The sequence below is a fragment of the Lepidochelys kempii genome, chromosome 5 (genome assembly GCF_965140285.1).
Source record: "Lepidochelys kempii isolate rLepKem1 chromosome 5, rLepKem1.hap1, whole genome shotgun sequence".
In the NCBI taxonomy this organism is placed as follows: Eukaryota; Metazoa; Chordata; order Testudines; family Cheloniidae; genus Lepidochelys; species Lepidochelys kempii.
In genome coordinates, this window is record NC_136384.1 from 91,347,503 (window position 1) to 91,371,459 (window position 23,957).

A 23,957-nucleotide genomic window follows, 5' to 3' on the forward strand; every position below is an offset into this window, starting at 1 on the left:
ACTCCATTTAACCATCTTATTTTTAATAGAACACTCAAAGGTACTTCAATAGCAGGATTCTTTTTATGCCAATTTTTTTAACCCCAGCCATTACAGCTGTAGATAAAGTTTAAAAAATGTTAAATAGGGTTGAAGAGTAGTTTCTTTCGCTCTCCTCCTAGTAAAAAATGACTGCACAGATTGAGTAAAATATTAAAAAATAAGAAAAGCTTTGGCAAAGACCAGTTTCTGTCTGACAGATGAGTTTTTCAGGAAATTATGAGCAAATGAGAACAGGAGTTTGAACAACTTAACTCTAGTGGTTGCTGCTATTGCTTCTGCTGTGATAAAAATGTTAAGTCATGCACTCTGAATTTGCTGGAAAAAAAACCTATGCTTTCTTAATAAACAGGTTGATTGTATAATGTGCCTTTCATTTGCTAATGCTGTTTTTTTAGTGTATGTAAACGAATACACTTAGGATGAGAAGTGAGGGAAATATATGATGCTGAGGCCTGTTTTAAAACATTGCTTTAATTTCTCCAATTTTTGTAGGTTTACTGTGATTATCATGGTCATTCTCGTAAAAAGAATGTATTCATGTATGGCTGCAGCATCAAAGAGACAGTGTGGCACACTAATGTTAGCGCTGCCTCTTGTGACCTGATTGAGGACCTTGGTTATAGGGTGAGTAAAAGTTAAACCTTCAAGTAAGTTGTGAAAGTATAACTATATCTTGATTTCCTCATGTTACTTTCCACCCCCCCACCCCAAATAAGAACAATGTTAATCTGGTCTAAAATGGAAAAGGTGTTTATGTACTTATGCTTTGTCAGAGTATTCATCCACAATAATAGGTGGCGTTTGCTTGTCCCTAGGCTATGCCATTCTCTAGGTACAGGAGATGGTGTGGGGCATCTGCAACATACAACAATTTATGCTTTGGGATTCGTGCAGTAAGACACATGCAGGCGCACAGATAGGTGTGCCTGATGAATATAATTTTTGGATCTAAACTGGAAAGTAAAGTTTTTGATTGCTTTTACTTTTCTCTCTCTGGAAAGCGGCATGGGCAACTTTGTTTCCTTGTTTATGCTGTTCTCAAGTCTGAGCGACCGTGTCATTGTATAGAGTTTGATTACAGTCTCCCTGTACAATTTGCATGCACAGTACAAAAACAGTTCCCTGACTTCCATAATATGTAGCAGATTATTTTTTCAGACATTTTTTCAAATAACTTCCACAACCTTGTATACGCAGCATGCTGCTTTACAACACTCCATGCCCACTTAAAACTATCACTATTTTTATGTTCATGAATGTTCTCGAATATTTTATAGAATAATAGTATTCAACTATAAAAGAACAGGTATCACATTTGTTGAGCTTTTAAAAAAGTCAGTTTTATTATAGGTATAATTACCTCAGTATTTGTAGCATTCCATATGCTTCCCTACTTTCTCATCCACAGAGTACCTCAGAAATACTATACATACTAAGAGACATTGTTTAATTGGTTTCATCATCTAAGACAATTTGGAAGTGTAAGGGGGACTGCTGTCATGGGGGAAGAAAAAAACCAAGTAAACTTCTGAAAACAGAAAAGTATTCTGGAATCTAGGGAGGTATTTGGACAAAGTAATCAGTTATGTTGTGATACTTAACCTGTGCTAGTCAGAGGAATACTCTTTATATGTCAGGGAGTGCCAGACAGTTGGATTAGATTACTGTCATGTAGCCAGGAAGGGGAAACAAAGAAAAACACGCTCTGAGAAGGAGGGATGTAGACAAGAGAGTCAACTGTCACAAAATAACAATTAAATAATCCTTCATTTGACATAGCTGAGTGTTTTATCTTTATTCTTCTAATTAAACAAGACAAAAAATTGTCTATTTCATTAAACAAAAGTGAAAGGTAGAAGTAATTCAGCTTTTCAAAACATTATTATTAACTGAACTAACTAAGCAATACTTTTCTAGATTTTTTTTGAAAAATGTTAAACTATGAACAGAATCATGAACGCTTCAATATCACTTTCATATAGCAAACACTTTTGTCATACTCTTTATTATTCACTTAATTGATGGATTTAGATCAATTATTACAGGCAAGGCTAGTAGCATTGCCTATTATTAAGGCTGCCAAACACTTCCCATTGTTAGATCCTGTTTTCACTTGCTTACAAAACTTTGCCCATTCGATCTGAAATTTTCCATGAGGATCTCTGCCTCGGTCTTAATTATTTTGGAAAATTTCAGACTAAAGAGTTGAGCCATTTTTGATAATGAAGCTAGGGAAAATATATTCTGCTGATACTAAATTTGCTAGCCGCCCCCCCCCCCCTTTTTTTTTTTTTTTAAAGAAACTCCTAAACAGGAGTGGAGTCTTGAAATTAGTTGGGAGAAGCCCTTTGTGTCAAGGATGTGACTTTGCTGATCCCCCTAAAAATCTGCCCAAGTTATAAATCTCTGAAAGAGTGCAATTTGCACATGCTTAACAAAGACTTGCTAGAGGTTCACAGCTAAATTCCCAGAAGATTCCATGAGCACTAAGCCTGCTCCAGGCTGGGGCTGTGAGGAGATTAGCAGAACTGTCTCTGTAATTGCGACTCTCGGTTGCTGCAGCCTGTGCCAGGTCCAGACCCTGGAACAGAGAGCCGGGAAACTCTCTGGCTCTGTGCCCCTCCTGCTGACACCTAGGCAGTGTGGAAGAGGCACCTGATCTGAATGCAGAGGGAGCAAGAGCTAAACCTGGTGGGAGATTGCGGGGAAGGGGAGGACATAGATTGGAATAAGGAGTCTGGGGAGGGGTGGGGGTTGGGACTGGAGACTGTCAGGGTTAGGATATGAGGGGAAAACTAGGAGTTGGGGTGGAGGGAGTCTACAGTTGGCTGGGTAATGAGAATCTGACTGGGAGCTGGGTGAGAGGAGACTGGGACTAGGACCCAGTGGATTGGAGGAGACTGAGACCCAACTAGGAGCCAAGTGGAATACTGGCACTGTCTGGGCAAGGAGACTGGGAACACTGAATAGTTGCTCATTACATGAGCACCATTCATCTTGTGCACTGAAAGAGGCAGAGGTCCTGTGGAAAAAGTCGTTTATGATCATGTAATTAGACTGTTTCATACTGCATGCACGCAAGGGGGCTGTATTACGTTTGCATGGGTAGCCTTAATTCTGGCATTTCCTAATTTTTGAGTGCTTGAATTTGCAACCATAATGTTTTAATGTAATTTTTGCAGTGTAATATTTTTCCAGTGCATTATTACTGCATAAATCTGTTTGATAAGGATTTTTAAATTAAGAGTTCAAAATAACTTTTTTTTTGCATAGTCACAGTGACTGTAAAACAATCTTTCCTACAAAATAAGTGTCTTATTGTGTAGTTTCACTGCCACCTTGTGGCAATCACAAATATATACAGTTGTTTTTTTCTTTTTACTTTGAGGATGACTTTTTTTTAAGGAGGCCCAATATCTGCACCTGTTTGCATACCTACTTTTTTCTTTACAGGTGTGCTCACTGATCAGGTGACTGTACATGCAAATAGCTAGTTATGAATCTAACAAGTGCAAACAGTTATGCATGCTTTTTGTTGCTCAGACATAAAAAGACCCCCAAATGCTACTGGATTGTTTCCCTTACAATTTTTTAAGTGTCTCTGATTATTTACAATTTCATTATCCACTTCAATCACTTAAATCTTGTCTACACTATGAAATTTCAGATATTTGCACCAGTTTTAGTAACAATGTAAGTATTATAGACCAGCCTTTTGAGTTTTTTGACGAGGGCTGAAATGTCTGCCCTGAGTCTATATCAGCACTTGAACCATTTGCTAATTAAAACGGGTACAGAATTTTTATAGAAGTGCAGTGTGTCCATATTGCTAGAAATGGAGAGAGTAGTCCTATCATATGGCCAAACAAATTAAAATAAGTTGAAAACGTATAACTTTTTTGCATCTGTCACATGTAGCAACATATTTTTGACTGAAGTGAAATCATTTCTATGAACTTTCCAAGAGTGAAGGATCAGGGTCAAAGAGAGAGAGACCTGCAAGTGAACAGCTGAAATAAGTGTAATATTTTCCAGCTACTGAAGAATTGAAGTTCTAAGTTACCAAATGCTGTTTAGCACTTATATGTACACCAAAACCTCATATTTTAAATTTAACAGTTGAGGTTTGTGGGGTGAGTGGTTATCTCTGGCATAATTTAATACAGCTGCTCCCAGTTTTCTTATTTTTATGAACAGATGCCTTAGGAGATCACCTGATATTTGAAAAGCTATTCTGCTATTAGGTACGATTTTCAAATCATATATGAGAATCACTCTCCAGTATTCTTGTTTAAATAAATTCTACACCAATATTATTTCCCAAGTGGTATAATCCCAAGGCAGTTTGTTTATATAATGTACTCAGTGCTTTAGTGTGCTGGGCTGAAATGTTGCTGAATAGTCTCTTCATAATAGAGCCTTTGTACATATAACTTTTTACTCTGGCAATTTTGACTATTGCTTGTAGTTTATTTGGTTAGAACATTACGAATGATATCATCTGAATAGGTCACCAAGTCCATATCAAATTGATGTGCTGTACACGTGAAAAATAGAGGAATTAATTTAAAGACACATTTTTCAAATAAAGCCCCAGTTCAACATAAGCCTGATCCAGAGCTTATTGACGTCTATGGAAAGACTCCCATTGACTTCGGTGGTGCTTTGGATCAAGCCCAAATGCTTACACATATGGCTAACTTTCAGCCTATCCCTGTTCGGCAAAGCACTAATGGTAAACTTGCACTGACTTCAAAGATTAAAATTAAATGCACATAGTTAAGTGTGTTGGGCCTCAATCTAGCAAACAATTGAAACGTACATACACACTGAAGTCTGTGAATAGTTCTATTGAATTTGAATGTATTCACATGCTTAAAGTTAAGTGCTTTTGCTGAATCAATGTCAGAAATACTATATAGTATTTTAAAATCTAGAACTTCCTATACATTGAAACTGAATATTAATCTAAATTACATTTCCCTTTTGCACTTGGCTCAGCTTCAACAATAAAACCAAATTAGTCATGCATAGAGTCAAATCTTTTCTACTAGGCACTTCACTTTCTATTTTTTATGCACTTGACTCTCTCACTATTTTAATAATAGGGTTGTAAACGCTACCGGGGAATTTTTAAAGGTGGGGGAAGAATGAATCAGTTGGGGTTCTTGGCTCTTTTTAAATAATGAAAACATTACTTTGGATGGATTTTGCAAAATCTTCCTATTTTTTTTTAAACTAGAATTTGAGATCTGAACTGTCTGATTAATATACTGTGGTTTCACATTTTCATAAAAACAAATTGAGTCTTTTTCAAATTACTATCCTATAGACTCTTCCTAAGATTCTCAGTCAGATTGCCCCAACATTCAGCATGAGCAGCTGCAGCTTTGTAGTGGAAAAGTCCAAGGAATCAACAGCACGTGTAGTTGTCTGGAGAGAGATAGGAGTACAAAGGAGCTACACAATGGAGAGCACGTTATGTGGCTGCGATCAGGGCAAATATAAGGTAAAGAAACTAGATGAAGTGAAACCCTATGTGTGGATTGAGTTTACCATTTCCACTGATAGCACTTTCTAAAACCCAGCTTGTCTGTTTTTTTAAAAAAAGGTGCATGAACATCCTGCTATAGGGCTTTTTACATTATATTGAAATAGACTGTTTTGCACAATATAATGTAGATTCCTTCATTATTCTTTTGGATCTGTCATTCTAAAAATGTAATGTGTATGTTCTGTTGATTGTCCATATTAACAAGACTATAATAATCAAGTAAATAAAAATATTTATGGTTGAAATTTTAAACCTACAAATGAAGAAATTCATGGTTCTTACTGTAATTTGGAAACAATTACTTTATCAGTTACCAGTACATTCAAGTATTTTAAAACAGACTTCTTGGATACATGACCATTAGCAAGCTTTTGCGATGTGAGGAGCTCTCCTCTTGGTACAGTCTAGAGTGATACACCAGATATTGGGTAATGTCGCCTCCAGAATTCTCTTCCATGGCAGCAGGAGGAGGCAGATAAAGCCAAATATGTTCATGCTACTTTAGCAGTTCGCTGTTCAGCAGTGAATAAAAGTAGTTAAATTTTGCCTGCTTTCCTGCCTCCCTCCCACAACTTGGGAACTTGTCTTTTAAAATTTTATTTTCTTCAAAAGTGTCCCAGCAGTGCTGGATGAGAAAATCAGGGCCAGCCTGTGTTTCCAGTGCAGTACAAGCCTGTTGCCTTATGCCTTTTTTTGTATTACCCAACAACCAACAGTTGAATATTGCTAAAAAGTACAACCAGTCGAAAATAGTGGATGACTTGAAGCCTCCTCCATCTTCTTTCCCTTCCCACAGTGCCTCAAACATTGCTGCAGGCTGAAGCAGAGAGGCAAGCTGAAGCAGGCTTAGAAAGTAAATGACCCCTGAATGCCAAAACATCCCACACAGTAGCTTCTCCTGTTTGCAAGCAGACCTCAGCCATGTTGAACAGGCGGACCAGAAGGCTGCAAACCAGGTAGAGAGTGAGGTATCATTATCCTATTCCAGCATGCCAAACCAGGCTCTCTTCGCCTACTGACAAAGCACACACCTCAGCAGGTTTCTCAGTAGGCCCATATAGAGTACATTAATTCCTATTGTGTACCTAGTACAAAATAGGAATTAAAAGTATCCCTGTGATGGATTAGTTCCGAAATATTCCCTGACCACCTTCTGTGGTCCTGAGATGGGGATGCTTTTAGGGTTCCTGTTGACAATAAGGCATCCAGGAGTCCCACTGACCAAAAATCTTCAGAATACTTTTTAGATACATAAGGTAAAGTATGGGATGCCAAACTGAAATTTAGGAAAATTAACTTCCAAAGGCCTCAATCAGACCTCAGGTAAAAAAGAGTAGAAATCAAATGGAAAATCTATACAGTTGAGTCAGACTGAGAAATCCGTTATCCAGAAAGGAAAACCCCTTCATGCTTATTACAAACCAACCAAAAAGATCAAATCCCTGCACAATAATCTTTTCTTTGGAGTCAGTGCAATGAGAGAGATTTCCATCTTCCTATGAAGGCAAAGAGAACATCTGGGATGCCTGGCCTCTAGAAATGTCCACACTCTCGTTATGAGAAGGAAATCATGAGATTCATCTGGCAGATTAAGATCAATTGATAGAACAAGAAAGAGGCAAAAGTCTTCCAAGAAAAAGTACAGAGGAAGTATGTTCCTCATCTAACTTGTGTTCTACTGAGAAATGGCACCCAAGTTAAGCTCTTGAAGATGCTCATATCTTACATCAGCCTATTCTAAGGTCTGAGAACAGTGGGGGTGGGAGGGAGAGCACATGACCTAGATATACTACTTCAATAGGCTAGGAGACCTTTGTTTTCCAGTATTTGACATGGCAATGGAACCCCTGGTGAACATGCCATTATAGGAAGATTCTTCTCTGCCAAAGACGACAAACTTCCTGGCCTCTGGTATCTTGAAACCAGCTGCCTGAAATCTGAGTGCCAACAACGAAGTAAAAAGGGTTATTCACCCAAAGCAGTCTCCACCTTAGTTATAGCAAAGAAAAATCCATCCAGCACATTAAATGCTATGTCTGAAAGAAAAAATAATATACATTTGTAAAGAACGGAATATAGTATAAGACTTCATCTAGCCCAAATTCTACTCATCCAAAATTACCTCCAGACAGCTGAGCCTGGGTTTGAAAAGAAACTCGATAATGATTATTATAAGAATTATATGTAATAGCAATTGCAAAAATTCAAAAGATCAGATTGCAGAATAGACATTTATTTTTCCGGCATCCTCAACGAAACTGTAGCTTGCTCCAACATCCATGTGAAACAATCTTTGGCTGAAGCAGACTTTTGAGTCCATCACTTCCTAGAAATCAAGAGGGTATCCACTGTGGCAATAACTTTGAACTGAAAAATTTTAGAATTTGGCAACTGTGCAATACTGCTCTATGAAAGAGTTAGGTATGATAGTTTCTATTCATTCTTATTCATGAATTATTAAGAATGAATTATTTATTCCTTCATTCTTGGTAAGAAATTTTGTAAATTAGTTTTTAAACAAATTGGTGTATTTTACTGAATTTTATACACCCGGAATATACTAATTTCTTTTCATTCTGACAGAACTTCCTGAAGAAAATTATTTTAGATTAAAAATTAAATACTGTAAATTCAGTTTCTGTGAAAAATGACTTAATATTCAACTGTTCTTATAAACTGTGATTTAAGAATCTGATTTCTCTTCAGTGCTCCAAGTGTAATCCACATTTGCATTGATGGGAATTAAGCTCCAGCACAGAGGGCAGAATATACCTCTGAGATCCTGAAGTCTTCTAGAAATGGCTGCTCTATCCAAGATTAAAATTAACCTTTTAATTTTTTTAATTCCTTCTTTGTAAGCATTTATGTATAAATTCTTGTCTGCATTTCACAGCTAATTTGGAGCAAAATAAAGTAAAATGTAACAAAATACTGGAATGTGGTTATAAGCTAATAGAGTGTATCTATATTTTATTTCATGCATAGGGGTTGCAGATAGGGACACGAGAACTGGAAGAGATGGGAGCCAAATTCTGTGTTGGCTTACTGCGTTTGAAAAGACTGACCTCTCCACTGGAATTCAGTCTGCCTTCTAGCCTCCTTGACATTGAAAATGAGTTGATTGAATCAAGCTGTAAAGTAACAAGGTAAAACAAATGAATTGCATTTGACTTTCCAAAGAAATAAATTTCCATAGTGTCTAAAACATTAAAAAATCAGGCAAAAGCTTACACAAATGAAGGTTTTAAAAATGTTTAGAATGTGTCCTACTGTCACAAGTGTCATGTACGTTATTAAATGTTGAAAGGTTTTTATTATTTCACATTGTAAAAAAAAAAAAAAAAAGGTTTAACTGATGACTACATTTGAAGCAAACTGGAATATCAGATAGCTTGAGAGAACAAAAATACAAATTGGTAATTATCAACCAGATTTGTTGGTGTAAACTTGTCTGGCTCCATTGACTTCTGTGGCAGTTTACCCCAGTGGAGGGTTTGGTTCCGTAATGCTAATTCACTTTGGGAGTATATGCTTCAATCATTGTTTACTCTTGGTAAGAGATCTGTGTGGAAGTGTTAATGGATAAAACCCATGGATGTTTCTACAGTTCAGTGGAGGTGCTATAATTGATATTTTATTGAAGTGAATTAGTATGGGGGAAGTCAACTTCACAATTCTGCTGTTTTGCGTTTTGACACTAGACAATTCCGTCTAAGGTTGGGCTGCCAGAATGGTATTACAATGGCTTACAATGAGCTGGTTTCTCTTTGCAAGAGAGAGACACACACTTGCTTTCTGTTTTAAACAAAAATACTGCAGAGTACAGCAAAAATGTGGCAATAACATATAGAAACTTGATCTGCGCCTCCCCCTCCCCAATGATTTTTTCCCCCCTATACCTGGTATTGGGACAGTCACTTGAAGAATCTTGTTGGATGTATTTCAATAAAATACATTTTCTGTAAACAAACTATCATAGTAACAGCTGCTGTGCCTGACCATCTCTGTAGCAGGAGGGTGCAGCTCTTCTATCCCTTAATGAGGGCGCACAGGGTGAGATGCTATTCTGACTTTGCTAATGGTCTTAGCAAACGCTTATTGAGTATGCTCATTATAAATAAAGGCTAGCTTTTAAATGCTTCGCCACCCCCCCCCCCCCCCCCCAGTTGTAGCATGGATTACTAGTCACAAACTAGTTTTGGAGGTTGTGTAATGAATTTAAGAAAAGTCTGGAATTCATTGATTAGTTTCATTTCTTTTTATTTGAAAATGTCTTTCTTCCCTCCCCATATCTTCCCATAACTCAGAAACCTCTAAATGGAGTTTCCTCAAACTTTCCATTTTGAGCTTCAGCTCCAAGGAAAATATTTTGGAAAGCTTTATCCCAAAACAATACTTTTTTCATGAAAAGAAATTATAATAAAAATATATTAACATTAATTACAGCTTTTGTGAAAGCTGTACCTGCTACTTACCTAGTGGTTTTTATTCAAGGGTCTCAAAGTGCTTTAGAATTTGTTAAATCCTGCAGTATCCCTGTGAGGGAGGGACGTATTTTATAATTACAACCATTTTACAGATGGGCAAACTGAAACACAGGGGTTAAGTGATGTCTTACCCACAGTTACACAGGAAATCAGTGGAAGAGGTTTTCATTTGGAAGTATGTGTGGCGATTAGTTCATGTATTATAAAACATTTTTAAACAGAATAAAAACAATAGAAGTAACTTTGTTTGAATATAATCAGTACTTACACAGTCCTAAAGTAACAATAACCTTATAACTAGTTTCAATCAATGAAGTATAATTTGACATGTAAATGATGTCACTTTGAGTAACAGTTAATAAATGTGTGAAGAAAAAGCATTTATTGGTGGTCTGGTACTCTGTAGCTTTGAGGTGCATTTTCCTTCATGAAATATCTCTGCAGATTCCTCTTGTAGGAATTTGTATGCTATGCCTCACAATCAATGGAATTATTTAAAGCAATAAATTATTAGGAGGTATGTGTATGGATCATGGGTCAAAGAATCTTTTTCCCCATTAATGGTCTTTGTCCACCTGCTAAGCAAAAGCAGTTACAAAATATTGCTTTTAATCTCTTGTTTTGATTGGTGCCTTTAATTTTTTTAAAAAAAGTATATAATGGCTATTAATAGTTTTGTAGTAATTTTCAGTGTTTTTAGTAGTTCATCTAAGGTTTCAATTCTATTCAAACTATCAAAATGGTGCATCTCAAAGTGTTTGGGCTTTAAAAAAAAAATGCTTTTTGCAATAGTAACAGGTTTCAGAGTAGCAGCTGTGTTAGTCTGTATTCGCAAAAAGAAAAGGAGTACTAGTGGCACCTTGGAGACTAACCAATTTATTTGATCATAAGCTTTCTGAATGCATCCGATGAAGTGAGCTGTAGCTCACAAAAGCTCATGCTCAAATAAATTGGTTAGTCTCTAAGGTGCCACAAGTACTCCTGTTCTTTTTGCGAATAGTAACAGGATTATCCTCTGACTAGACATGTTAGATACCTGAGGTGAAGGCAATGATTTCAAGAGGGCTGGTCTTTTAATTTTTTACCAGTTTTCTATTACCAAACCGCTAACTGAAGATTTCAGTTGTTTGCTAAATTTACAGTGGAATCTGAAGCTAGTTTTATGAAGGAACAAAGGAGGCAAACTTAAAAGCGACTGGTATTCTCTGATTATTATTGCCTCTCCGATTCAAACTGTCCCTCCCTTCTCTTATTTGGAGAATGCATGTATTTTGCTGAGGTAGAGAGGAACTGAAGACAGGTAGTGGAAGGACAGGCTTTTCTTAACTGCAATTTGAAGTGGTCAGACCAATGGTCAGTTTGTGCATGCCACCGACCTGTTCATGCCTTTAAACAGTTCCATGGCTCATCAATACGCAATATTCTACAGCAGTGGTTCCCAAACTTGTTCCGCCGCTTGTGCAGGGGAAGCCCCTGGCAGGCCGGGCCGGTTTGTTTACCTGCCGCGTCCGCAGGTTCGGCCGATCGTGGCTCCTAGTGGCCGTGGTTCGCTGCTCGAGGCCAATGGGAGCCACTGGAAGGTGCACGGGCCGAGTGACTTACTGGCCGCCACTTCCAGCAGCTCCCATTGGCCTGGAGCAGCGAACCATGGCCACTGGGAGCCACGATCGGCCGAACCTGCGGACGCGGCAGGTAAACAAACCGGTTCGGCCCGCCAGGGGCTTTCCCCGCATAAGCGGCGGAACAAGTTTGGGAACCACTGGTCTACAGTATGGGTCTGCAGAAGCAATATAAAACCTTCCTCGTAGCTGGCTCAAAGTGGTTACAGTTTGAGGTGGATGAGACCAAGAATGCCAGGTCAGGTCATTGACAACAAGGAGAGATTAGGAAAAAGAAAGAAGGATTATTGGGGGAGGGGAGACTATTTGGAAGGAGAAGAGGAGTGATAGGTCCCCAGGGAATGGGAAACTGTTCTAGGGGGCAGCTTGATAGAAGGCATAAAGTAGAGAGTGTAAACAATAAGGAGTGTCAGGAGCAGAAGATGGCTTTAGCAGTGTGATTGTGAATAGACTGGAGAAGGGAGAGATGTAAAAGAGCAGGTCAGGAAGAATGCTATATTGGCAAGGTGAGAGTACACCAAGTTGTGGGCGAGGGTTTTAGCAGTGGGAACAGTGAAGAGGAAGGGTGGACTTGGTACACTTAAGTAAAAAGACTTAGCAGAAGAATGGACAAAGGGAGAAATCAAAGGCTATTACATATGGGTTCCAAGCATGAGAGGCAGGAGGGATAGCAAAGCTATCTAGAGTGGTGGTGAAGGGAGGTAGAAAAGAGTGATAAGGAGAAACGGTATATTCAGTTTTAGGGAGAGTGAATTTGATGTAGTACTGGGATACATCTGCAGTGATATCTCTCTTAAGCAACTACTTGGCCTGACAAAAATTGGTGACTTGCTGGGAATGGACATCAAATAGAGATGAAGCAGAACTGTGCTTCAGTGTCCCCAACAGTACTGAATAGTCTATTAAAACAGGAGGTTGCCTAATATATTCCCATTGATTCAGATACCAACCACAGTGAATCCTGTGCATGAGCTGATCAAGAGTGAGTGTAGAGGGAACAAAGGCAATGTGCTCCATTGGATAATTCTGCCATATCTATTTAAATATTACATTTAGAGACTGTTTCTTTATATGTTTGTATAGTGCCAACCACGATGTGGCCTTGATTTCAGTTGGGGTCACTAGGCATGACCATAATATTAACAGTAATAGCAATGTCCAAAAAGACAGAAACAGAAAAGGAAGAGAATGAGGATTGAATAAAGAAGTAGTCAGCAAGGTGAGAGGCCACAAAAGTTCAGTGTCTTCCTGACTAGTGCTCAATGCTTTTTCTGTGCCATCAAGATCTCTTGCAGGCTGATGAGAGGGAGAGAATTCACCCTTCTGATGGAAACAGCCTGCCTTCCCCAACCTCCCTTTGGGGATCCAGTCAGTGGAGGACTGCGTCTTATTATCTACAAAATGCAGTACTTAAACTTAAGATTTAAAATTTACAGAAACAATATAAATCATGTCTTTCATCATGTTTGCTTAATTGTGCAAGACAGAGAAAGGGTTAGGACATAATTGCATGACCTGGAGTGTAGAGTTAATTGCAGCTACAAAACACATTAGAACAGTAGGTCACTGGAAAGGTCATTTAGTCTTTGTCCATGTAAACCCACAGAGTGGCAAATGATATTTACAATCTGTCAGTTTCTAGTTATTTTGCAGTTACATCATTAAAACTACCATAAATATAATGTGTTAGAAGTTTATTGAGGTTTACTTTCCTTTGAACAGAGTACATTTAAATCAGGAGGTAATTAAAGAAAGATAAACCTCTTCAATAAAATGAAACAGTAATGTTTTTATGTTTGGGATGCCTTTATTTATTCTACTTAATTTTAAGTGTTTGCTCTATTTATAACTGACATAATTTCTACAGAAAACGTCTTGTAAGATTTTTCAGGAGATTAAAAGTGCAATCGAGTGTGTTAGCTGTAACCTCTAAAACAACTGAAATGATTCTATGCATATGTTTTCTGTGCATGTTAACCATGAAGTAAAAAATTGCAGGGTTAGTTAACCTGTGATAGTCTAATTTATGAGTATGTGACCACATGTACTATGCTGTCACTTCCTCGACCTTACTCATGAGGGCATTCTGCACCAAAAAATAAATTCTTAGCACAATATTTTAAAATTCTGTAAAATTCTGCACATTTTATTTGTCAAATAAATGCAGAGGCTCCAGCATGGCATTGGGGAGCACAGGACACTGGATGCACAGAGGTGGGAGATCACTGTGCAGCTTCCCCCTGGGACACAGACTCAGCGATGAGGCTGCACTCAACCCTGACACAGTGCAAGGACCCGGCCTGCCTCAAAAACACTTCAGAGCCTTGCCCCTCTGGACCAGGTGCACCAGGTCTGGGTAGGCAGGCTCAGCAAGGCATGATCCAAACGTGGAGGGGCTTAATGTAGGGGGATCCAGGTGTGGGTTTAAAGGGTTCTGTGTGGGGCAATCTGGGTGTGAGTGGCTCAGTGGAGGATCCGTGTGTAGAGTGGATCTGGATGCACAGGGGCTTGTTAGGGGGTTCTGGGTGCAACGGTAATGGGACTCTGGGGGAGGGGGTCCAGGTGAAGGTAGTTGGGGCTCAGCAGAAGAGGTGTCTGGGTGTGGGGGGATAGAGCTCGGCAGTGGGGGTCTGGGTGTGGAGAGCTCAGTGGTGGGCTCCAGATGCTGGGGGAGTGGGGCTCAGTGGGATGGGGATCCAGATGCAGCTGGTTGAGGTTTGGAATGATGGGGGTGCAGGTGGCTTGTCAGGATGGTCCAGGTGCAGGGGAAGTGGGGCTCATCAGGGAAGTTGGGCGTGCAGGGGGGATGAGGCTCGGCGGGAGGGTCTGGGTATGAGGGGGTTTGGATGCACAGGGGTTGGGCGGATGGGGGAAGCACCTCCCTGTACAGTGATCCCTCTCCCCGCAGTTGAGGAGCGATGGAGGTGGAGTGTTTGCAGAGCTTCCTAAGCTGGGGGAGAAATCTGGGGGTGGGTCAGACACAGCTCCGGATGCTGTGCACGGGAAGAGGAAATCCCGTTCTTCCCAGCCCAGCCGGGACTAGCAGCTGAGCGCAGGGTAGGAGCCGCCAGCTGGGTCTTCCTCAGTCCTGCCCTCTGCCCCAAAGTGATTTACCTCTCTACCAGCTGCCCTGGGCACCCAAAACATACTGCTGGGGCGGGGTCACATGACCGCACTTGTAGCTTCCTTTTGCTTCCCCCATCAGAGTCATTTTTCTGCGAGAAAGCAAAGAAATCTGTGGGGGACATCAATCCTGTGCAGAATTCCCCAGGGAGTACCACCTGCACTGGCTCTGCATCTGACTGTGTCAAGCAACACAGTTATCTGGTGCATATCCCAAAATGTATAGCAACACAACTCTGTTGCTCTACACTTGCACTCACAGGGTGTTATGGGACAATTTGTCTGCCCACTCCAGGAATTGGGAAGGCAGTTTAACTAAGAGAACACACATGCTTTGTTTTAGACATAGTAAATACTAATCAGAAGATGAACTGAAATGAACTAAAATGACATAGAAAAGCATGAGTCAAATGAAAACAGCCATTAATTACAAAATAGCTATTCTCAAGATATGCATGTTAAGAAAAGTGGAGAAAAAAAATTTCTATTAAAACCTTGCACTTTTCTATCTTCATTTAGCTTTAAATGACAAAAAGGCATAGCCAACTAATTGAATATACTTGTGGTTCAATATTAAGAATGTTCAAGAGACTAAATAACCAACCTCAGCCAAATTTATTGGCTAAAGATAAAGCAATAGACTACAGGAAAGACAGAGTTAATCCATTACTGGTCCTTCCCAGGAGGCAGTCTTGCAATGTGTTTGGTTCACCTTACACAGAAGATGTGCTTCCCAAAAGCCCCCTTAAACTCCCCATCTTTTATAGATGGCTGTTTACAAGTTACAGAACGCTGTTCACCATGCTTAAAATTTAATTGGCGAGATTGTGCCAGTTTTGTCTTTGGTGCCTCCCTGTACTTTCCGATCTTTCGTTTGAATATTAAATTCTGAATGCTAAAAGGCATGAAGGTACTCCCTAACAGAGAACATTCATACATTTACATTATTCATACATACACAACATTGTACCTTAACACTTGTCCATCTAGTTTTTGACAGTTGTATTTGCTTAAGCCAAGAGCTGAGCTGTTCTTATCCCTAGGCATTGTAGGATGTACGCCTTAGCTTAAGTGTGCAAGAATAGTCATAGTACAGTTTGCGTGATTACCCCCAGCCCCACTCACAGATGCATTATAATAATACAATGGGCATAATACATAATGTGTTGTATGTGTAACATACATACATTGGCTAACAACCTTCAAAATAGGCTAACAAGGTGTTAAATTTCAGAGTAACAGCCGTGTTAGTCTGTCTTCGCAAAAAGAACAGGAGTACTTGTGGCACCTTAGAGACTAACCAATTTATTTGAGCATGAGCTTTCGTGAGCTACAGCATCCGATGAAGTGAGCTGTAGCTCACGAAAGCTCATGCTCAAATAAATTGGTTAGTCTCTAAGGTGCTACAAGTACTCCTGTTCTTTTTGCGAAGGTGTTAAATGGTTCTCAGCTTGGGGTTTGCTTTGTAACTCAGGGAGAGGTGTTGTCTCACTGTATGGCAATGATAAAAGTGTATGGATGACTGAATGCAGTTACCTCGTGGTGAAGAACAAAGCCTACGTGATACAATGACACTGAGGTAATTTGAGGCACTCAAGCTAACATCCAGATTTAAATGAAAAGTGGTTTAGGCATTTTCAGTGAAGGGAGCTCAACTCTGGAACTTGCTTCTCCCACTGCTGTTTCAGAGGCTCAATTTGTTGATCTTCAAGTCACTCTGCAAAGCTCCTCTCCTTTCCCAGGTTTTTTTGGGAAAAACTGAATGAGTGGGTTTTTATAGTGTGGAGAGAGTCCTGATTTGAGAGGATTTTATATTTTGTACATTGGTTATAATATGTTTAATATTTTATACTTGTTCCTAGAGTTCCAGGTGGATGTATATTACAATAAAAAGATAACTTCAGGGGTATGCAAAGTTTCACTTACGGATTTTTGTATAGAATGTGTGGAACAAATGGTCAGAGCTGATTGTTGGTGGAAGGGTGCATATGTATATGGACTAGAACCTCAGCTGATGTAAATAGATGTGTCTCCATTAACTTCAATGAAGCTACACTAATTTATACCAGTTGAGGCTATGGCACATAAAAGCTTGAAATAAATGTCATAGTTGTCCAAAACAGGTAGATCCACCCCATGACAGAGCTTTAGAATCTGATTTTTAAAAGTGAGCAGGAGTTCTGAACCACAAGACAGTTCTAAATGAAATCACTGGGTGAAATTCTGTGGCTGGTGTTATGCAGAAGGACAAACTAGATTATTTTAATGGTCGTCTTCTGTTCTTAAAATTATATATTTGCTGAAACCAGCTTTTCTAAATTAAATGATGCAGTTGTCTGTATTCTTTTCCCCCATAAGATTTTAGTCCATAATGTTCTTAAATTTTTGTCTCTAAATGTTCAAATATCACTACTGACTTTAAGTGCATCAGTTTGGGGGTGCCTGATTTTCAGAAAAAGTCCTGACTTCAGACAGTGCTGTTTATCAGCCTTCTGAAAATTAAACTCCTTTAAGGTATCTCAGGTTGTGCCCCAAAAATCACTAGTTACTCTTGAAAATGTAAATGAAAAAAAAAATCAATATTACCAGAAGTGCCAAAAACTCTCTTCTCTATTGTTTTATCCTACAAGAAGTTTTCACAGCCAGATTATTCTTCGAAACTCTCTTCAGTGGAAATATTGATTGTTTTAAGCATACTGTTGATATTCGGTACCATAACTGTTTTCAAAATGTTACTACCTGTTACAGCTTCCCCATTGTCTGGGTACCAGTCTGTGGCATATGGTCCCAATTTCGGAGTCCCACGTGCTTCCAAGCCAATTGCATCTGAGTAGAGTGTATTCACTGTTTCTAGCTCAAGGTCTATAGGCCAGACTCCCAGGATCAGACATTCTGTTACCTTTCTCTGGGATGTGGGGCACCCCCACCCTGCTGCCCTAGACCCCAGAAATCCGTGTCTAAGACCTACTGAGTCCCTCTCGAGTTGCTGCTTACACATGTTCCCTCAGAGCTTCACTTAGGCTGTGGGCACTCCAGCCTTCTAGTTTAATTCCTTCTGGGACACATTGCAGGTGAGAAAGGAACACAGACTTAGCAAAGAAATGTCTTAACCACAGAAACTTTACTTTTAAAACACTCAGTGGTTACAAATCTTTGAAAAAAACAAACAAGTCTTGTCAGATCTCACCCCTTATGGTGAGTCTGTGGTTTGTCAGTGTTTTTTGTTAGGGTAGGTTTCAGAGTAACAGCCGTGTTAGTCTGTATTCGCAAAAAGAAAAGGAGTACTTGTGGCACCTTAGAGACTAACCAATTTATTTGAGCATAAGCTTTCGTGAGCTACAGCTCACTTCATCAGATGCATACTGTGGAAAGTGTAGAAGATCTTTTTATACACACAAAGCATGAAAAAATACCTCCTCCTACCCCACTCTCCTGCTGCTAATAGCTTATCTAAAGTGATCACTCTCCTTACAATGTGTATGATAATCAAGGTGGGCCATTTCCAGCACATATCCAGGGTTCAACAAGAACGTCGGGGGAGGGGGCGAGGAAAAAACAAGGGGAAATAGGTTACCTTGCATAATGACTTAGCCACTCCCAGTCTCTATTCAAGCCTAAGTTAATTGTATCAAATTTGCAAATGAATTCCAATTCAACAGTTTCTCGCTGGAGTCTGGATTTGAAGTTTTTTTGTTGTAATATCACAACTTTCATGTCTGTAATCGCGTGACCAGAGAGATTGAAGTGTTCTCCGACTGGTTTCTGAATGTTATAATTCTTGACATCTGATTTGTCTATTTATTCTTTTACGTAGAGACTGTCCAGTTTGACCAATGTACATGGCAGAGGGGCATTGCTGGCACATGATGGCATATGAGCCTCTGATAGTGTGGCTGATGTTATTAGGCCCTGTGATGGTGTCCCTTGAATAGATATGTGGGCACAGTTGGCAACGGGCTTTGTTGCAAGGATAGGTTCCTGGGTTAGTGGTTCTGTTGTGTGGTATGTGGTTGCTGGTGAGTATTTGCTTCAGGTTGGGGGGCTGTCTGTCGGCAAGGACTGGCCTGTCTCCCAAGATTTGTGAGAGTGTTGGGTCATCCTTCAGGGTAGGTTGTAGATCCGTAATAATGCATTGGAGGGGTTTTAGTTGGGGGCTGAAGGTGATGGCTAGTGGCGTTCTGTTATTTTCTTTGTTAGGCCTGTCCTGTAGTAGGAGACTTCTGGGAACTCTTCTGGCTCTATCAATCTGTTTCTTCACTTCCGCAGGTGGGTATTGTAGTTGTAAGAATGCTTGATAGAGACCTTGTAGGTGTTTGTCTCTGTCTGAGGGGTTGGAGCAAACGCGGTTGTATCGCAGAGCTTGGCTGTAGACGATGGATCGTGTGGTGTGGTCAGGGTGAAAGCTGGAGGCATGTAGGTAGGAATAGCGGTCAGTATGTTTCCGGTATAGGGTGGTGTTTATGTGACCATCATTTATTAGCACTGTAGTGTCCAGGAAGTGGATCTCTTGTGTGGACTGGACCAGGCTGAGGTTGATGGTGGGATGGAAATTGTTGAAATCATGGTGGAATTCCTCAAGGGCTTCTTTTTCATGGGTCCAGATGATGAAGATGTCATCAATATAGTGCAAGTAGAGTAGGGGCGTTAGGGACGAGAGCTGAGGAAGCGTTGTTCTAAGTCAGCCATAAAAATGTTGGCATACTGTGGGGCCATGCGGGTACCCATAGCAGTGCCGCTGATCTGAAGGTATACATTGTCCCCAAATGTAAAATAGTTATGGGTGAGGACAAAGTCACAAAGCTCAGCCACCAGGTTAGCCGTGACATTATCGGGGATAGTGTTCTTGATGGCTTGTAGTCCATCTTTGTGTGGAATGTTGGTGTAAAGGGCTTCTACATCCATAGTGGCCAGGATGGTGTTATCAGAAAGATCACCGATGGATTGTAGTTTCCTCAGGAAGTCAGACACCACTGACTATTACCAGCAGGAGAGTAGGTTTGTGTGTGTTGGGGGGTGTGTGTGTGTGAGAGAACCTGGATTTGTGCTGAAAATGGCCCAACTTGATTATCATACACATTGTAAGGAGAGGTTTCAGAGTAACAGCCGTGTTAGTCTGTATTCGCAAAAAGAAAAGGAGTACTTGTGGCACCTTAGAGACTAACCAATTTATTAGAGCATAAGCTTTCGTGAGCTACAGCTCACTTCCTCAGATGCATATCGTGGAAACTGCAGCAGGCTTTATATATACACAGAGAATATGAAACAATACCTATTCCCACCCCACTGTCCTGCTGGTGCCAGCAATGCCCCTCTGCCATGTACATTGGTCAAACTGGACAGTCTCTACGTAAAAGAATAAATGGACACAAATCAGATGTCAAGAATTATAACATTCATAAACCAGTCGGAGAACACTTCAATCTCTCTGGTCACGCGATCACAGACATGAAGGTCGCTATCTTAAAACAAAAAAACTTCAAATCCAGACTCCAGCGAGAAACTGCTGAATTGGAATTCATTTGCAAATTGGATACTATTAATTTAGGCTTAAATAGAGACTTGGAGTGGCTAAGTCATTATGCAAGGTAGCCTGTTTCCTCTTGTTTTTTCCTACCCCCCCCCCCAGATGTTCTGGTTTAACTTGGATTTTAACTTGAAGAGTGGTCAGTTTGGATGAGCTATTACCAGCAGGAGAGTGAGTTTGTGTGTGTATGGGGGTGGGGGGGATGTGAGAGAACCTGGATTTGTGCAGGAAATAGCCCAACTTGATTGTCATGCACATTGTGTAAAGAGTTGTCACTTTGGATGGGCTATCACCAGCAGGAGAGTGAATTTGTGTGGGGGGGTGGAGGGTGAGAAAACCTGGATTTGTGCTGGAAATGGCCCACCTGATGATCACTTTAGATAAGCTATTACCAGCAGGACAGTGGGGTGGGAATAGGTATTGTTTCATATTCTCTGTGTATATATAAAGCCTGCTGCAGTTTCCACGATATGCATCTGAGGAAGTGAGCTGTAGCTCACGAAAGCTTATGCTCTAATAAATTGGTTAGTCTCTAAGGTGCCACAAGTACTCCTTTTCTTATCGTAAGGAGAGTGATCACTTTAGATAAGCTATTAGCAGCAGGAGAGTGGGGTGGGAGGAGGTATTTTTTCATGCTTTGTGTGTATATAAAAAGATCTTCTACACTTTCCACAGTATGCATCCGATGAAGTGAGCTGTAGCTCACGAAAGCTTATGCTCAAATAAATTGGTTAGTCTCTAAGGTGCCACAAGTACTCCTTTTCTTTTTGTTAGGATAGTTCCTCCTGCTCTCATCCTCTTGCATATCCTCCTTACATATGGAAGTTGTCAGCCCCCACCTTAGCTAGAGCAGCATCCTTCTCTCAAATAGACCTCTCTCTGCCATGTGCTCCACTAGAAAACTCCACTCCAGCCTTCAGTCATACATACCTCACCCCTAGGAACCTTCAGTAGGAAGTCTGTTGCCTCTCAACTGTTGGCCCTGTCCTATGGAACTGATGGCCTCAGATTGTGGTCTAGATTACTTCTCAGTAATAAGAGAAACGGGTAAGAAGAAGAGATATGGGTAAGCTTGAAAGCTTAAACAGAAGTTGGTCCAGTAAAAGATGTTACCTCACCCACCTTGTCTCTCTAGTATCCTGGGCCCAACATGGTGGCAACAACAGCACTGCAAACAATTCTCCGTGATAGTCCTTTACACCTTGTTGAAGCACCTTTCCTGGGCATGGCATGTTTTTGCTCTCAAATTCATCATACAAAATGGAGTTTATATTTTGAGATTGAAGTATCCTGCTCTATACCACATGTATTTTGGCAAAGGGAGCCTTAGAGAAATCATTTAATTATCTTGAGCATGCACAGTAGGCCTAAGTAATATTACAAAGAATTTTTGTCTGGAAATGAAATAAAAAGGAATTTTTGATAATGTGGAAATTACAAACTGCATAATAATTTTCCCTTCACAGTTGCATCACTTCTATCTCAAATTCATTAGCAACAAATGTTGATTAAAATATTTCTAGTTGAGTTTGATAGCCAAGAGGATAAAGCTCTTTGTGGGATTGCATTTTGAATTGAATTTGTGGCTATGAATGATATAGCTTTTGTGGTTCCAGATTAGTCCCCATGGTGCACACTAGAAAACAACCACATGTAATTCAACATCATTTGTATTGATTGCATTTTTTGTTTAAGATTGCATCTGAGACATCACTGAGTTTGCATTTTATCTTGGCCCTAGAGGGGGTTGACTTCCCAGGTCACAAATAAAGTTAGTTGTTAGGCTTCATTAATTCATAGATTCATAGATATTTAGGTCAGAAGGGACCATTATGATCATCTAGTCTGACCTCCTGCACAACGCAGGCCACAGAATTTCACCCACCACTCCTACAAAAAAAAACAAAAAAAACCTCACACCTATATCTGTGCTACTGAAGTCCTCAAATCATAGTTTAAAGACTTCAAGGAGCAGAGAATCCTCCAGCAAGTGACCCGTGCCCCATGCTACAGAGAGAGGCAAAAAACCTCCAGGGCCTCTTCCAATCTGCCCTGGAGGAAAATTACTTCCCGACCCCAAATATGGCCATCAGCTAAACCCTGAGCATATGGGCAAGATTCATCATCAGCCAGATACTACAGAAAATTCTTTCCTGGGTAACTCGGATCCCACCCCATCTAATATCCCATCACAGGCCATTGGGCCTATTTACCATGAATATTTAATTACCAAAACCATGTTATCCCATCATACCATCTCCTCCATAAACTTATCGAGTTTAATCTTAAAGCCAGATAGATCTTTTGCCCCCACTGCTTCCCTCGGAACGCTATTCCAAAACTTCACTCCTCTGATAGTTAAAAACCTTCGTCTAATTTCTAGTCTAAATTTCCTGGTGGCCAGTTTATATCCATTTGTTCTTGTGTCCACATTGGTACTGAACTTAAATAATTCTTCTCCCTCTCTGGTATTTATCCCTCTGATATATTTATAGAGAGCAATCATATCTCCCTTCAACCTTCTTTTAGTTAGGCTAAACATGCCAAGCTCCCTGAGTCTCCTTTCATAAGACAAGATTTCCATTCCTTGGATCATCCTAGCAGCCCTTCTCTGTACCTGATCCAGTCTGAATTCATTCTTCTTAAACATGGGAGACCAGAACTGCACACAGTATTCCAGGTGAGGTCTCACCAGTGCCTTGTATAATGGTACTAAAACCTCCTTATCCCTACTAGAAATACCTCTCCTGATGCATCCCAAGACCACATTAGCTTTTTTCACAGCCATATCGCATTGGCGGCTCATAGTCATCCTATGATCAACCAATACTCCAAGGTCCTTTTCCTCCTCCGTTAGTTCTAATTGATGTGTCCCCAGCTTATAACTAAAATTCTTGTTATTAATCCCTAAATGCATGACCTTACACTTCTCACTATTAAATTTCATCCTATTACTATTACTCCAGTTTACAAGGTCATCCAGGTCCTCCTGTAGGGTATCCCTATCCTTCTCTAAATTGGCAATACCTCCCAGCTTTGTATCATCCACAAACTTTATTAGCACACTTCCACTTTTTGTGCCAAGGTCAGTAATAAAAAGATTAAGATTGGTCCCAAAACCGATCCTTGAGGAACTCCACTGGTAACCTCCCTCCAGCCTGACAGTTCACCTTTCAGTAGGACCCGTTGTAGTCTCCCCTTTAACCAATTCCTTATCCACCTTTCAATTTTCCTATTGATCCCCATCTTCTCCAATTTAACTAATAATTCCTCGTGTGTCACGGTATCAAACGCCTTACTAAAATCTAGGTAAATTAGATCCACTGCGTTTCCTTTGTCTAAAAAATCTGTTACTTTCTCAAAAAAGGAGATCAGGTTGGTTTGGCACGATCTACCTTTTGTAAAACCATGTTGTATTTTGTCCCATTTACCATTGACCTCAATGTCCTTAACTACCTTCTCCTTCAAAATTTTTTCCAAGGCCTTGCATACTACAGATGTCAAACTAACAGGCCTATAATTACCCGGATCACTTTTTTTCCCTTTCTTAAAAATAGGAACTATGTTAGCAATTCTCCAATCATACAGAACAACCCCTGAGTTTACAG

The 23,957-nt window shown here is 40.0% G+C and overlaps 1 protein-coding gene across 7 annotated transcripts in view; it reads left to right on the plus strand.

Annotated features, from left to right (window-relative positions):
* AGTPBP1 (ATP/GTP binding carboxypeptidase 1) overlaps nt 1-23,957 on the plus strand; it is a 149,096-nt gene that overhangs the window by 97,297 nt on the left and 27,842 nt on the right. For 4 of the 7 annotated variants that reach the window (XM_073345029.2, XM_073345030.2, XM_073345031.2 and 1 more), the window contains 3 exons: nt 535-666; nt 5,375-5,551; nt 8,582-8,742. In XM_073345029.2, coding sequence (XP_073201130.1) covers nt 535-666; nt 5,375-5,551; nt 8,582-8,742 — 470 coding nt within the window. Of the gene's footprint in view, nt 1-534; nt 667-5,374; nt 5,552-8,581; nt 8,743-23,957 lie in introns of those variants that run through there. The other 3 variants (XM_073345036.2, XM_073345035.2, XM_073345032.2) reach the window with 3 other exon arrangements.